Source organism: Eupeodes corollae, chromosome 1, assembly GCF_945859685.1.
Source record: "Eupeodes corollae chromosome 1, idEupCoro1.1, whole genome shotgun sequence".
In the NCBI taxonomy this organism is placed as follows: Eukaryota; Metazoa; Arthropoda; class Insecta; order Diptera; family Syrphidae; genus Eupeodes; species Eupeodes corollae.
The window spans coordinates 276,196,754-276,212,667 of NC_079147.1; the positions used below are offsets into that span (position 1 = coordinate 276,196,754).

Below are 15,914 nucleotides of genomic sequence, written 5' to 3' on the forward strand. Positions count from 1 at the left end.
TATTAAAAAACTTTTTTTTGGTGATGAAAAGAGGACAATCCCGGACAATTAGCAAAAACTATCCCGGACGTTCCCCGCATAGGTTAAAAAGAGTACATGTCCGGGAAAACCCGGACGGATGGCAACGCTAACCTACCCTAACCTATAAAATTTGACAGCCGGTGTTAAACAAATTTAAATGTCAAATGAAAACGTGTAAATGTTCGGAGTGAAAGATTTTCGGGTTTTTGGAAACTTTTTGCCGAAAACTCGGTTTTGAGTTTGGTGTAAAAAAGGCTATACGGGTGTATGGAAAGTACTTACTACTTTTTGATTAAGAAAAACGACAGCTCTGATACTGATTAAACTGTATGAGCTTGGGCAGGAAAGCTATCGTTCGAATTGTTTATATTTTTGATTATTCATAAACCATTCAAGATACGACATCGCGGAAAGACTGTCAATTTGTATCATCGATTATTGTAATTAATTTTAATATGTATATCTAAACACATTTTACCAATCCACTGACCTTTTAATTGTTAACTTAGTATGGATATCTTTTATTAAACAAAACAATGGGGGTGGTTTTGATTCTTAACAATGAGAAATTCGATATTAAAGATGTATCAGAACGCAAAAACAGTAAAAAGGACGTAATATCGTTGAAATATTTATTTTATAAATTTAACTATCGTGTAGAAATAGTACAGAATCCAACTCTAAAAGATATAAGAGACAACTTAAATGATTGTAAGTAAATTCAATTATTAAAATTTTATTTCAATTAATTTCAATTCAATTTCAAAACGTCCAGTGATCTTATTAGTCATCATTTCATTTTTTGCAAAAAAGAAAATGCATCTTATATCAACAGAGATAGATAACATTGACTTCTGAAAGCTTTTCAAAGCTTTTTCTTTAATAATATACTCATTTGGTCAGTGCTTCCTTCCTAATAAACTTTAATTGAAAAGTAGTTAGTAAAAAAATAATAAAGTCAAATAAAACGCACGCAGCGAAATTTGTTTAATTTCGACACATTGGAACTACAGTGGTGGACAAGAATTTAGCTCACTTGTAAAAGAAAATAAAAACCATTTAATTTTCAATTTGTTTTCTTTTATTCTGACTTTACGGCTTTTATATCATTCGTTTATGGTAAATGATTAAGATGATAATGATGATGTTCGATATCAGTCGATTATATGTTGAGTTGATGCAGTGAGTCAATGATGATATCCTACATCCGGCCATCCTGTAGTTCGTCCGACTCGGGCGAATCACTTATTGAACCACGTGATCAACTTCTCTTCTCCATGGTTTCATGAATTCACTGCTTGTTAACTTCCCATAGGAAGTTATTGTAATGGGTCCGATTTGTCAAATTGAAAATTTTGTCATTTCTCGACGTTTCAAGGTCCCTAGAGTCCAAATAGGTCATTAGAAAGATGTCTGTGCGTGCGTGTGTACGTACGTTCGTACGTCCGTACGTTGGCGACGTTTTTTCGTCGTCCATAGCTCAAGAACCAGAAGAGATATCGATTTCAAATAAATTTTGTTATACAGATAATAAGGCAGAAAGATGCAGAAAGGGCTCTCAAGAAAATTGCGTGGGTGGTTTTTTTACCATAGTAGTTTAAAAAAAAGGTGAACATTTTGGTTAGCCCTAAATATTTTACGAACCAAAAACGCTAGAGACTTGAATTTAATTTTATATAATAAACTGTAGCGTGATCTCAAAGAAATATATTTTTTGAAAAAATCTATCTAACGGTTTTTTTTCTAAATCAAAAAAACTGAAAAAAAACATTTGTCACCTCCTAAATTTAACGACTAACATATGATTTCATCTCCAAAACAATTTTGAGCAACGAAGAATAATGTTTTTGAAATCTGATAAAATTTTGAGAAAAATCGAATTGACAGTTTTTTTTATAAAAAATAAAAATCTAAAAAAAACATTACTCAAAGTTCGTAAAAATTAAATATCGATTCAAATATCTTTTCAAAAACTTAAAATTTAGGCTTCAAACTTATTTTATCTTATAAGAAATATTGTTTTCAACATTCAGTAAAATTTTGAAGAAAATCGAATTGACAGTTTTTTTTACAAAAAATAAAAACCTAAAAAAAAATTAATAAAAGTTGGTAAAAATTGATTTTCGACTCAAATATCTTTTCAAAACTTTGAGATATTGGTTTTAATTTACTTTTATCTTAAAAAAAAATGTTGTTGTCAACATTCAGTAAAATTTTGAACAAAATCGAATTGACAGTTTTTTTATAAAAAATTAAAAACCGAACAAAAATTAACAAAAGTTGGTAAAAATTGAATATGGATTCAAATATCTTTTCAAAAACTTGAAAGTTAGACTTCAAATTTATTTTATCTTATAAGAAATATTGTTTTAAGCATTCTGAAAGATGTTGAGAAAAATCGAATTGACAGTTTTTTTACAAAAAATAAAAACCTTAAAAAAAAATATATAAAAGTTCGTAAAAATTGATTTTCGACTCAAATATCTTTTCAAAAATTGTAGATATTGGCTTTTAACTACTTTTATCTTTCAAAAAATATTGTTGTTAACATTTAGTAAAATTTTTAAAAAAATCGAATTGATAGTTTTTGTACAAAAAATTAAATACCTAAAAAAAAATTTAACAAAAGTTGGTAAAAATTGATTTTCGACTCAAATATCTTTTCAAAACTATAAAATATTGGCTTCAAACTAATTTTATCTTATAGAAAATATTGTTTTCGGTAGAATTTTGAAGAAAATCGAATTGACGGTTTTTTTACAAAAAATAAAACTCTAAAAAAAAACAATACTAAAACTTGGTAAAAATTTACTTTCGACTCAAATTGCTTTTCAAAAATTAAAAATATTGGCTTCAAACTTATTTTAGTGCATTGATGTAAAGAAAAAAAAAGAGGCTGGGATGCGACCAACACTGATAACTTCCCATCCCGTCTGTCGATTTGTCTTGCTTAAAACTTTGTCTATATGTACTAGTATCAATTTTACCAAATTTCCGTACTATTTTTTATAGATTTTATTTTTTATGAAAAACGGACTGTTGGATTTTTATATAAAAATCACTGAATATCGAAAACAATATTTTCTGTAAAGTTTTTGTTTTGTTTGGACCCTCAGAAGATTGCGAGCATTTTTGAACTGTGTATCGATTGTTTCTTCCTTTGCTAACAACTTCATATGGACCTAAAAAGAGAGAAGAAAGTTTTCGACCTGTTAAAAATTGTGTTCTTGTAATGGCAACAATGTCACCAAGTTTAAAATTTTGAGCAGCTTTGCGTTTTTTATTGAACGTAGTCTGATTTTCAGCTTGAACTTGCTCTATTTGAAGTCTTGCTTCCAGTCGAATCTTATCCCTTTCTTCGTCCAAATTTCGTAAAAGTTCCTGCTTTATCATGTCATTCAGCTCCATGTCTTCTTTTTTTCTGATAGGAAAACCAAACAATACCTCGAATGGAGTCCGCTGCAAAGACCTCTGCATAGTGCTGTTGATTGACATCTGGACCTTGGAAACAAATTTAAACCATTTCTCCGGTGATTCAGCTGAAAGTCTTCTCAAAACATCGATAATAACTCGGTTGGTTCTCTCAGCTTGTCCGTTACTCCTTGGCATTCCTGTGGTGATAAGAACATGCTTAATATTTTCTTCTTCACAAAACTTACGAAATGTTTCTGAGATGAAATCATCACCACGATCAGTAATGATTCGGCGAGGATTTCCAAAAAGCTGCCGCTGTCCCTGGAGACGTCGTACAACTTCTTCAGCGTTTAAAGTTTTGGTCGGATATATCCAAGTATATTTAGAAAAACCATCCACGGCAGTTAAGATATATTTGTATTGTTTTTGTGTCACGTCAATGGGGCCTATGTGCTCTAGATGCAACGTGTCAAGTGGTAGATCGCCTTTATCAAGTTGCTCAATGTATCCTTCCTGTTTGCCTCCTTTACGATTCGCTAAAATACATTTAATGCAATTTGTTATACAGGTTTGGATTTTTTCTTTAACTTTAGTATTATAAAATTCTTGCATAACGGAACTTAACGTCTTTTGGAGTCCAAAATGTCCTTCTTCGTGTTTGAGTTTGATTACCTCTTTTTCTATGCTTCTTGGAACTACCAATAGTTCAAATCCATTTACAAATTTGAATAAAAACTCACCCTTCATAAGGAAATTTTCATACTCTCCTTGCTTCAGTACCTCCTTTATAGATGCGATGAATTCGACTTCTTCTTGCAGCTTCTTCAAGCGCACCAACAGTTCTGGCTGCAATACATATACAACAGGATTTCGGCTTAGTGTATCAACGTGAGTCATTCGAGTTCCAAGCCGATGTTCAAACTGTGTAGTCAAAGTCCTGAAGATACATTATCCATCTTTTTACAGCATTTGGCAGCTCACTTTTTCCCACTGTTTGGCGGAATGCTATACAACGGTGACAACCTTGAATCTTGTTCCAAGGAGATAGGCGCGAAACTTTTCCAATGCTTTGTAAACATCAAAAACCTCCTACACATAGCTGTGCATTTTTTGTTCGGATAGACTGTTCTTGCGGCTATAATAATAAATTGGATGAAATTTTTTGTCATCACCTTGCTGCAACATTATCGCTCCGATTCCTACTTGACTTGCATCCGTGTGAACTTCTGTGATTCCATTTTGTTTGTAAATAGCTTGCACAGGGTTTTTTGTTAGAGAATCTTTCAGATCGTGAAAAGCTTTGCGCTGCTGGGAAGAAAATTGAAATTTAACATCTTTTTTAGTTAAATCAGAAAGAGGTTTAGATATCATCGAGTAGTTTATAATATACTCTCTGAAAAAAACCACTCAATCCAAGAAAAGCTTGCACATTCTTCACATTCTTAGGCTCTGGAAAATTTTGTACAGCATTTATTTTGGCGGGTGATGGGCTTATTTTGCCATCCTCAACAACGTGTCCCAAAAATTCCACCTTACGCTGCAAAAATTTACATTTTGACCAGTTTATTTGAAGGTTATATTCGGCGGCTGTGTCCAACACCATTCTCAGTTTATCCAAATTTTCATCTTTGCCTTTACTCACCAAAGCGCGAGGATGAGGAAATCTAACTTTAATAGTTTTTTAATTAAATCGGCGATAAATCAATACAAACTCTTGGGCTGCCGTTTTTTTTTGTTTACAAAAACCACTGGGCTGCTAAAAGTTGAAGACGATGGCCTAATAATTCCGTCTTCAAGCCATTTCTCAACTTGGTGCTTCACCACTTTTTTTTCACTAATCGGAAGGCGGCGGGGTTGCCAATAAACAGGTGTTTCATCTTCCAGCATTACAGTCATCTCAGTCGGACATTTTCTTTTTGGATTCGGCTTATAGTTTTGGAAAAGGCGTTTAACATCCGCTGCATATTTTATTGGTGCATCAACTTGGGCATTCTCATTAATATCAATCTGCATAACGAAATTAAGTTCATCCTGCTTGTAAAAAATCGCACCATTTTTGTCAACAATAACCCTGGCTTTGGAAATGATGCCATTGCCTATTATAACCTCAAAATTTATTGCAGCTGTTGGCACTACTAATATCGACGACTCTATGCTGACATCATCAATAATTACCATACCATAGAAGCTTCCAATAGTTCTGACTTTTGCCGATGCCAATCCAACAAGACCTACATATATGTGTTGCGGCCAAACAGGTCATCTTAAGCTTACGAAAAGCATCTTCTCGCATCAGTGATACTTGAGCACCAGTGTCTATTAACGCCTGAAATGGCAAATTATTAATAATCACGTTTATAGAATTTAATACTGAGATTGTATTTGCTGCTTTTGGTTGATTTTTGTTTGGACATGTGGGTGCCATGTGTCCAGCTCCGTTGCATGAAAAACATTTTGTTTCAGATTTACAATCTTTTCTTTGGTGCTCCGTTGACCCACAATTGAAACAACGATACGGACGATGATTGGGATTCTTTTTATTCGCTCCACCACTGCTTCAAAATTTGTCGTCTCCCACGTTTCTGCTGCTGATGTTGTTGCCACCAAAACCACCAAAATTACTAACACCACTTGAATTACTAGCTTTGCAAACCCTCTTATATACCTCATACTGCTCCTTCAGCTGCGCTATAGTTTTACAGTTGTACAACAACATTTTACCTTCGCCAAAACCTGGAGTACCATTCACGATGTACCAAATAAGGGAACTTTCGTCAATTTCTGCAAGTTGGCCCAGCTCCTGCATCTTGTAGACGTACTCACGAAAACGCTCACTGTTGTTCATCTTTCTGCCGGTCTGTAATTTGTTATAAATTTCAGCTTTACAGACTGGCTTTTCGAACTCTGTGCACAGCTTTGTCTTAAAGTCAGCATACGAAGAACATTTGCACGTGCGAACGAAAATGCGTGCAGATCCAGAAAGTTGTTTTTTTTGCAAAAACATATTTCTCTATGTCGGACCAGTTCAAAAGATCAGTAAGTTCCTGAACTTCTGCTAGCCACGTTTTGAAAGAAACGTTGTCATCGCCACTGAAAGTAGATAACATATTTTCGATGTCTTTTACTCCGATACGACTCATTGATTCTCCAGCCTTAGAACCCTGAAGCTCCATCATCTGTTCGCTCTTCTGCTCCAGATCTACTTGATTATTATTGCTCTCAAACTCGGATTTACTTTTCTCCTCCAATATCGTTTATGGTAAATGATTAAGATGATAATGATGATGTTCGATGTCAGTCGATTATATGTTGAGTTGATGCAGTGAGTCAATGATGATATCCTACACATATACATAGCACTATGTTTTCGTAGTACTTCATCAAATATGTTTAACATCAATTTTTCGCCTGGGCACGAATTTAGCACATTCAACAGTTTCTTCATAAAATTTTACTTACCGTTATCAATTCTAAGTTTTTCTTAGTATTTGGTAGGGAACCCTTTATTTTGCAATACAGAAGCAATTGTTCTTGGCAAACTTTCAACTTCAACTTTCAAACTTCTGCGTAGGGTATCATATAATCCAACAGGATTTCTTTGTACACGTTCTGGTCCATTTTTGTGGACCGTGTGGAAAATGAAATAGAGGGATTGGAGATGACCTCAATAAATATTGGCGCACTTGCCATAAAAGTTAGACACATCTTTATTTCACGATGATAAATGGAAAAGTTGCTCAAGCCGTCAAAAATCCTAGTTCTGCGAGCAACTGCACTATTTGTGGAGCTTAGGCTTCGGAGATGAATAATTTATCTAAGATCAGTACCAAGATGTTGAATGAAGATACTCTTAAACTAGGAATATCTTCACTACATGCAAGGATTAAATTTATGGAACACGTTTTGCACCTCGGCTACAACTTAAGCTTCAAATCATGGAGAACATGTGAGGACACTCGTGCTTTTAAGGAAGTGGAAAAAAATCGAATCCAAGTTGAATTCATCGAAAAGGTTGGTATCAAGGTCGACGTTGTAAAGCAAGGAACTGGAACAACAAATGATGGCAATACATTACGAAGATTTTTTGCAAATCCGCTTTTGACTGCAGAGATAGCGAAACTTTCAGTCATATTGAAAGTAATTTGCAGCGATTTTTCAATTGATACAGACAAATTTAAGGTTTTTTCTGAAGAGACAGCTAAATTGGCGATTTCGTTATACCCTTGGTATCACATGCCTGCAACAGTTCATACAATCTTATTACATGGAGCAGAAGTAATACAAAGTGCATCTTTGCCAGTGGGTTCACTTTCAGAGAAGGCCCAGAAAAGCAGAAAGATGCAGAAAGGGCTCTCAAGAAAATTGCGTGAGTGGTTTTTTTACCATAGCAGTTTAAAAAAAAGGTGAAAATTTTGGTTAACCCTAAATATCTTACGAACCAAAAACGCTAGAGACTTGAATTAAATTTTATATAATATATTGTAACGTGATCTCAAAGAAGTATATTTTTCGAAAAAAAATCTATCTAACGGTTTTTTTTATAAATCAAAAAACTGAAAAAATAATTTGTCACCTCCAAAATTTAACGACTACAATATACGAGTACTTTCATCTCCAAAACAATTTTGAGCAACGGAAAACAATGTTTTTGAAATCTGGTAAAATTTTGAGAAAAATCGTATTTACAGTTTTTTTTATAAAAAATAAAAATCTAAAAAAACATTACTCAAAGTTGACAACAATTGAATATCGATTCAAATATCTTTTCAAAAACTTGAAACTTAGGCTTCAAACTTATTTTATCTTATAAGAAATATTGTTTTCAACATTCGATAAAATTTTGAAAAAAAATCAAATTGACAGTTTTTTTACAAAAAATGAAAACCTAAAAGAAAGTAATAAAAGTTGGTAAAAATTCATTTTCGACTCAAATATCTTTTCAAAACTTTGAGATATTGGCTTAAATTCACTTTTATCTTTCAAAAAACAGTGTTGTCAACGTTCACTAAAATTTAAAAAAAAATCGAAAAATTTTTACAAAAAATAAAAAACCGAAAAAAAAATAACAAAAGTTGATAAAAATTGAATATCGATTCAAATATCTTTTCAAAAACTTGAAAGTTAGACTTCAAACTTATTTTATCTTATAAGAAATATTGTTTTTAACATTCTGAAAGATGATGAGAAAAATAAAATTGACAGTTTTTTTACAAAAAATAAAAACTTTAAAAAAACGCATAAAAGTTGGTAAAAATTGATTTTCGACTCAAATATTTGTTCAACACTTTGAAATATTGGCTTTAATTTACTTTTGTCTTTCAAAAAATATTGTTGTCAACATTCAGTAAAATTTTGAACAAAATCGAATTGACAGTTTTTTTTACAAAAAATTAAAAACCGAAAAAAAAATTAACAAAAGTTGGTTAAAATTGATAATCGACTCAAATATCTTTTCAAAACTTTGAAATATTGGCTTCAAACTAATTTTATCTTATAAGAAATATTGTTTACAACATTCGATAAAATTTTGAGAAAAACCGAATTGACAGTTTTTTTTCAAAAAAATAAAAACCTAAAAAAATGTATAAAAGTTGGTAAAAATTGATTTTCGACTCAAATATCTTTTCAAAAATTGTAGATATTGTCTACTTTTATTTTTCAAAAAATATTGTTGTTAACATTCAGTAAAATTTTGAAAAAAATCGAATTGATAGTTTTTGTACAAAAAATTAAAAACCTAAACAAATTTAACAAAAGTTGGTAAAAATTGATTTTCGACTCTTCTTTCTTTTAAAAAATTTGAAATATTGGCTTCAAACTAATTTTATCTTATAAGAAATATTGTTTTCAACATTCGATAGGATTTTGAAGAAAATCGAATTGATAGTTTTCTTACAAAAAATAAAACTATAAAAAAACAATACTAAAACTTGGTAAAAATTTACTTTCGGCTCAAAAGCTTTTCAAAAATTTGTAATATTGGCTTTAAACTTATTTTATTTTACAGAAGATATTGTTTTCGATATTCAGTGATTTTTATATAAACATCCAACAGGCCGTTTTTTCATAAAAAATATAATCTACAAAAACTAGTACGCAAATATGGTAAAATTGATACTAGTACATAGTACATAGACAAACTTTTAAGCAAGACAAATCGACAGACGGGATGGAAAGTTATCAGTGTGGGTCGCATCCCAGCCTCTTTTTTTTATATGAACAATAAAACCCAACATTTAGAAAAATCTCAATAACTGATCTTCTCATTGTTATTTTTAATCCAAATTTTAAGGAAATGTGTGTCCAATTAATTTCTTTCCGATTTATATTACAGTTTTTATTGATTTATTTCCGCGCTCCCATACAAACCGAACCACTGTGCGCCGGCCGTGTCATGAAAAAGCAGCCCAGACCATAACGTTGCCTCCACCATGTTTCACCGTCTTAATGATGTACCTTGGATCATATTCCCTCTTTATTGCACGCCACACATATTTTTTCCCTTCCGATCCGTACCCGCAGAATTTAGATTCATCGTTCCAGAACACGTTTTTCCAAAAAACTAATTGGTTTGTCTAGGTGAGGTTTGGCAAACTGTAATCTAAATTTCAGATTTTTTTTTTGATACAAGCGGTTTTCTCTGAACAACGCACCCACGTAGATTGTTTTCATTTAGTCAGCATCTTATGGTCCTTGAGGAAGCATTTACTCCATAGTTCGCTGAAAATTCGCTTCGAATGGCACTGGAGGTCTTAAACGGATCCTTGGTCGATAACCTATAAATAATTCTATCTTCGTTTGTAGTTGTCTTTCTGGCCCGGGGGTTTTGTTTATCGTTTTCAATCACTCAAAACTGTTTGAAGAAAAATACTTGTACTCTTTTCAATGTGCTTAATTCGTGTCCACCACTGTATATGGAAAGTTGTGCATTCATGAAAAAATTTCGAACTCGAGATTTTAATCAAACAGGATATAACGATGGTAAGGAAGTCGAAAAAAGTGTGTCCCACGATTCCGTCCGGTCTGTTTTGTCTGTCTGTCCACGATCCTAAAGCGTAAACTATTGGGTCGATTGAGTTCAAACTTGGAAGTTAAGGTTTTGAGCAGATTCGCGTTAAGCGTTTTTCATTTTTTTAAGTTCAAAATACAATTACATAAAATTTTTTTGGTCAAAAAACGATATTTCGAATTTTCTCAAAAATAGATTTTTTTTAAATTTTCTCTAAAATTTTATTTTTTAACTTGGCTTTTTTTAATAACAAAAACTATTGCTTACGTGTCACTTCATAACTAAAATCCAAAACGCATAAGAGCCTGACTGTAAACAAAACATGAATAGCAATTTCTTGTACCTTTTTGTATGCTTGTTTTTTTTTTTAAACTTTAACGAAAATAATAAACTGAACGTAATAACTCCATGTTTGCGCTACATTATCATCATAAACATGTCCCTATCTTTCTATCTGCATAAAGCTGATAACGCCAATAAAATATTCTTCATTAGTTTTAGACACCTACCTAACTACACACCCAGTATGCGATCGCTTTACAATTTAAATATTCATGTTCTTCCTCTTTCTAATCTTCAGATAATTTATTTTCCATCCTGCTTCTTCCAATATGAAATTAAAATAAAGCTATTCAAAAGAAAAAGCTTTGAACGTACTAGTCGAATACACAAGCAATTGTTTCGTTAAGTATGGTTACAAGTATTTTTCATTTCCGGGATAAGTTGCCTTAGGATGACTAGGATGAGTTGTGCCTTGGGATGGATCACAAGTTTTTAACAAATCAAATGGCATTTATATCTTTGATGGCAAACTTGTTTTACAGGTATATTTTTAAATCTTATATAGGTACTTTTTTGAACAGAATTTTTGCGAATCGAGGGAAATTAAGAAAGATCAAGAATCTTTTAAGAAATCACTAAACATTTTCATTGTTTAGGGTTTTAGAAAAGACCATTTAAGTAAGACCAGTTTGAAATTTAGTCAAGATCTTCATTGATATTAGAGGCACCATGCTTAATGAGTCCAAGAGGACAACTAAAGTAAAGTTGGGAGTCGTCGGCATACAGATGACAGGAACAGTTTTTCGTAAAACTTGGAAGCACATTGACATAGATGCAGAATAGAAGAGGACCCAATATTGAACCTTGAAAAGCACCAGCCGAAGTAGGAACAAACTGGACAAACAGTCACAAATTTTAACTGCTTGTTTTCTGGTAGCCAAATAAGAACTTACAAGCTTAGATGAACTTGTTGAAAAATTAAACTGCTGCATAAGTTTTGACGACATGGATGACAGTGTCAACAGCCTTAGAAAAATCAAGCAAGACTAGAATGTTTAATCGTCCTTATCCAGCGCTTGTCTTATTTCTTCAGTCACGCAAGGGAATGCTGTTTTACAGTTGTATTTCATCCAGAAGCCAGATCGTTTTTGAGTAAAAAAAGAGTTTGCTCTGAGATGAGCGTTGATTTGTATCTGCAAAGTTCTCTAAAAGACTTTAGACAAATATGGTAAAATAGAAATGTTATGATTTTTGATGTCTTCCAAAGGTCCAAAAAAACTCCAGACATCAAAATAGCATTTAATACATATGTATTAACCGACAGCAGCATCCGAAATAACGAAAACTGAAACTAGGGTGAGGAGCGAGGAGCTAAGATCGACTCGGGCCATAACCTTGTTGTGGAATAGGTAGCACTTTGGGTTTCCAGACCCAAGGCAAAACAGGGACCAGACCCATGGTCATCCTGCACAAACAGACAATTTTGGCAGCGTTGCTAAAACTAGACATGGCTCAATACAGCTCGTCACTGTAGATGCTGTCATACACGACTTTAAAATCGATAAAGAGATTGTGGGTATCGATTTGAAGCTCCTACGTTTTTTCCAAGATCTGCCGTAGTGTGAATATTTGGTCGATAGTGGACTTTCCTGGAATGAAGCCACACTGATAAGGACTAATCAGGTTGTTAACGAACGGCTTCAGAAGTTTACATAATACGGCAGAGAGGATCTTATGTGTAATGTTAAGGAGACTGATGTCTCTGTAGTTGGCGCAATTTAGAGGGTCTCCTTTTTTATGTATCGGGCAAACTATGCTAAGATTCCACCTATCGGTCATGCTTTCTTCCAACCATATTTTGCAGATGAGTTGGTGCATGCTCCCTCCCAAGTCATCGCTTGCTGCTTTAAATAGTTTGGCAGCGAAGCCGTCAGCTCCAGCAGCTTTGTTCAACTTCAGTTTAGATATAGCTATTTTCACTTCGTCAAGGTCGGGTAGGTGGAACTGTTGATCTGCGTCTCCTAGGTTGAGTGGTTCTATCTCCCTTACAGTGGAATTCCGTGCCGGTGGTCCTTTCTCCTCTTCTGCTCGTAGAGCTCGCGAGCAGCTCTGGTCCTTCTGTGCAGCGCCGTTTTGTATGCCTCTTGTTTCGCTGCGTGCGCTTGCCGGCATTCGTTGTCAAACCAGGGGTTTCGCTGTTGTGGCCGTGTGAAACCTAGACTCGATCGGAAAAGAACATAGCAATCTCTTGCAATTGTAGCCGTCTAACGTCGAAACTTCTCACAGTACTTCCTTGTTTTGTCTTGGATCGGGACATCCGTAGCCGTACCTTGGTTACAACGAAGTATTGGTCCGAGTCAATGTTGGCCCTCGAAATATTCGGATATCCTGTAAGTTGGAGAAGTGTCGTGCGACGATCGCAATGTGGTCGATCTGGTTGACTGTTGATTGATCAGGAGATTTCCATGTCCCCTTGGTGATATTGAGATGTGTGAACTGTGTACTAGTTACCAGAACGTCTCGCCCCGCAGCGAAATCAACCAGCCTGAATCCGTTGTCAGAGATGGTTCCGTGCAGGCTGTATCTCCCGATTGTGCCACCAAAGTTGTCTTTTCTTCCTAGCATGGCGTTAAAATCTTCATATTAGGGTTTTGTTGGTGAATTTAGCCTTGATGCGGGTTGTCGTGATGGGCTCGCTCACACTGTTGAAACTCAAGACTTTTTGCCTGAGTCTAGTTCGAACAACAAATCCACACCCAAATAGACGTTGCGTTTGTTCTTGGTAGCAATCGCCGTATCCGCTAATTGTTCGGCTGCCCGTAGTCTTTTAAGGGACCTTACATTCCACGTGCATATATGAAGTTCGTTGTCCTTAATTCGTTTGCGTGGGTTGTCAACAGTAAATCCGTCCGTATCCGAGGCTTGTTGGTGCTTCGCAACTAAGATTTTTGTACGGGGCTAGGAAGTCACCCCGACGGCACAACCCCCAACCTGGAGTGCCAGATCCTTAGTATAACTCCAAGGACGGGGAGCCGGATAAACCGCTCCTTACATTCCTAGGCTCCAAATATATGAAGCCCTATAAAGTGTTCAGTAAGTAGTTCAACCTTACTGGAACTGTAGACGCCACCGTTCAATTCATCTCGGGAATTCCTGCACTGCCCTCTGGATAGGGAGAGGTGCCTTAGTGGAAAAACATCCCCCCTCTCTCGTTTGCTGCCCCCAACAACTTTGCAATGGGGTTAGAACCCAATCTGCATTTGAGCTACTAGGCACCCGATGTTCACCGCGGGGTGAGAGTAGGAGTTGATAGACAGAGGTGGGATTTGAGAAAAACCGGTGGACGCTTGTGTCCTCTTGAATGCCCATGTGTACCATTTCAACATCAGTATTTTAATAACAGTTTCACAAAAAAATAGCTCATTTGTAATTTTTCGACAATATCAGTTTGCAATATGATCAGAAAGTCATTCACCAGCTTTTGACTGGGCTATAACCACTAATAAAACTTATCTTAAGAATTCGTTTTTGATGGTTTAGGTTTCTTACAAAAAAAAAATAAGGAAAGCCAGACTCCGTATGTAGCCTGAAAATTCGTTTGACATTTTTTAGTTCTTCTTATTGCTCATAATCGTATAATGTTATTATTGCCATAGTGTAGCGTTGAAGACTAGAAATCATTTAAAGTAATGTAAGTATATATAATTAAGATATATTCATCCACAACTTTGATAATACCTTTAAAACGCTTGCATGATCTGAAAACTATAATTTTAGACTTCGAGCAATAATTTTAAGATTCAAAATATCACAATACTTTTGTAACTTATTGATTTGAAACTGTAGAGTAAACCGGTAATCTGACATAATAACTAATTCATCTGTAGAAAGGAAGACCCTAATATCAACATCACCTATCACAATAATTCTTGGGATGTGATTTTCAACTTCATTTATAAATAAGAAAAATAACAAAGGACTGAAAACACAGCCTTGAGGGACACCTCCTGTTTGACATTTGAAGTCTCCCGATTTGTTTGAGCTCTTTTAGAAAAATGTTCTCAAACATCTTCTTATAGAATTGTATGAATTTGGTTGATAAACCTATAATTGAAAGCTTGTAGATCAATGATTGCATATTGACTGGCCAACAAAAAAGTAGACAGACATTTGTTTGTATAAATAAAATTTAACACAAAGATTTGATCAAAAGTTGAAAGGTTTGAACGTAAGCCAATATAAGCATTTTCTATTTTGTAACCATATAAATTGATAACTTAAAACCGTTAATTGCGTGTTAATGCTTTTTCATTTAAGTGCTAATTGAACACCTAAAAAAAGCCACTTGCCTTATTGTGGTCTTAATGACACATGGATTGGAAAACGATCGTGCTTATGCCAAGGATCAAATTTACAATATTGGAGAAGAAATACTTAAATCCAATGCTTTTCAGGACTTTAAAGATCTGCCAAAAATACTAATTGTTCAAGCTTGTAAAAGTTTTGATGTCAAACCGAAATCTGAATCGAAAATATCAAAAGTTTACAATACTCTTCGATATAATAGTTGTTTTGAAGGTAAGTTAATTTTTCAAATATAAAGCATTTTTAAGCTATTAATTTTGCTTAAAGGAGGAAAAGCCGTTCGAGCTGATGATGGAACTTTATTTATACAAAAACTCTGCAATAATTTGCTTAAATATGGTCTCAGTGAAGATTTTGAAAGAATTGCCGATCGTGTTAATAAGGAGTTTGAAGAAGAATTTAAACTTAGTGGAATAAGACAATGCCCAACAATTGTTAGGTATAATGTCGTAGGTTTTGAAAAATTTTATTTGGGGGATAATGTTAAAAACGCCTTTAGTTTGAAAGAAAATACAAATACAAAATTTATTGTAGGGTAATATACATATGTAAGTAAAATGTTTATATTAGAATTTTGTCTATACAAATAAAATATTTTAAAACAAAAACATCTGTTTCGTCTCTATCAAACAAATGGTCTCAAGAACTTGGAATATTCGCATATGAGTTCATTTTTTTAGGGCATTTCAATATCGTCTATGGATTGAAAAGACAAACAGAGGTAGTAGCTACTTTAGGAATTCTACAATCTTAGTCCGGTTGTACACTGACATTTCTGAAAACAATGTTGCCTTGATGGAAAAAAGAGAGAGACATTTGAAGT

The 15,914-nt window shown here is 34.0% G+C and overlaps 1 protein-coding gene across 1 annotated transcript; it reads left to right on the plus strand.

Moving 5' to 3' along the window:
- Positions 1-415: 415 nt before the first annotated feature.
- On the plus strand, positions 416-15,653 carry LOC129940427 (caspase-1-like). Its single transcript, XM_056048746.1, has 3 exons — positions 416-732; positions 15,044-15,304; positions 15,359-15,653. The coding sequence occupies exons 1-3, from the start codon at positions 558-560 to the stop codon at positions 15,628-15,630; spliced, it is 708 nt and encodes a 235-aa protein (XP_055904721.1). The 5' UTR covers positions 416-557; the 3' UTR covers positions 15,631-15,653.
- The last annotated feature ends 261 nt before the right edge of the window (positions 15,654-15,914 follow it).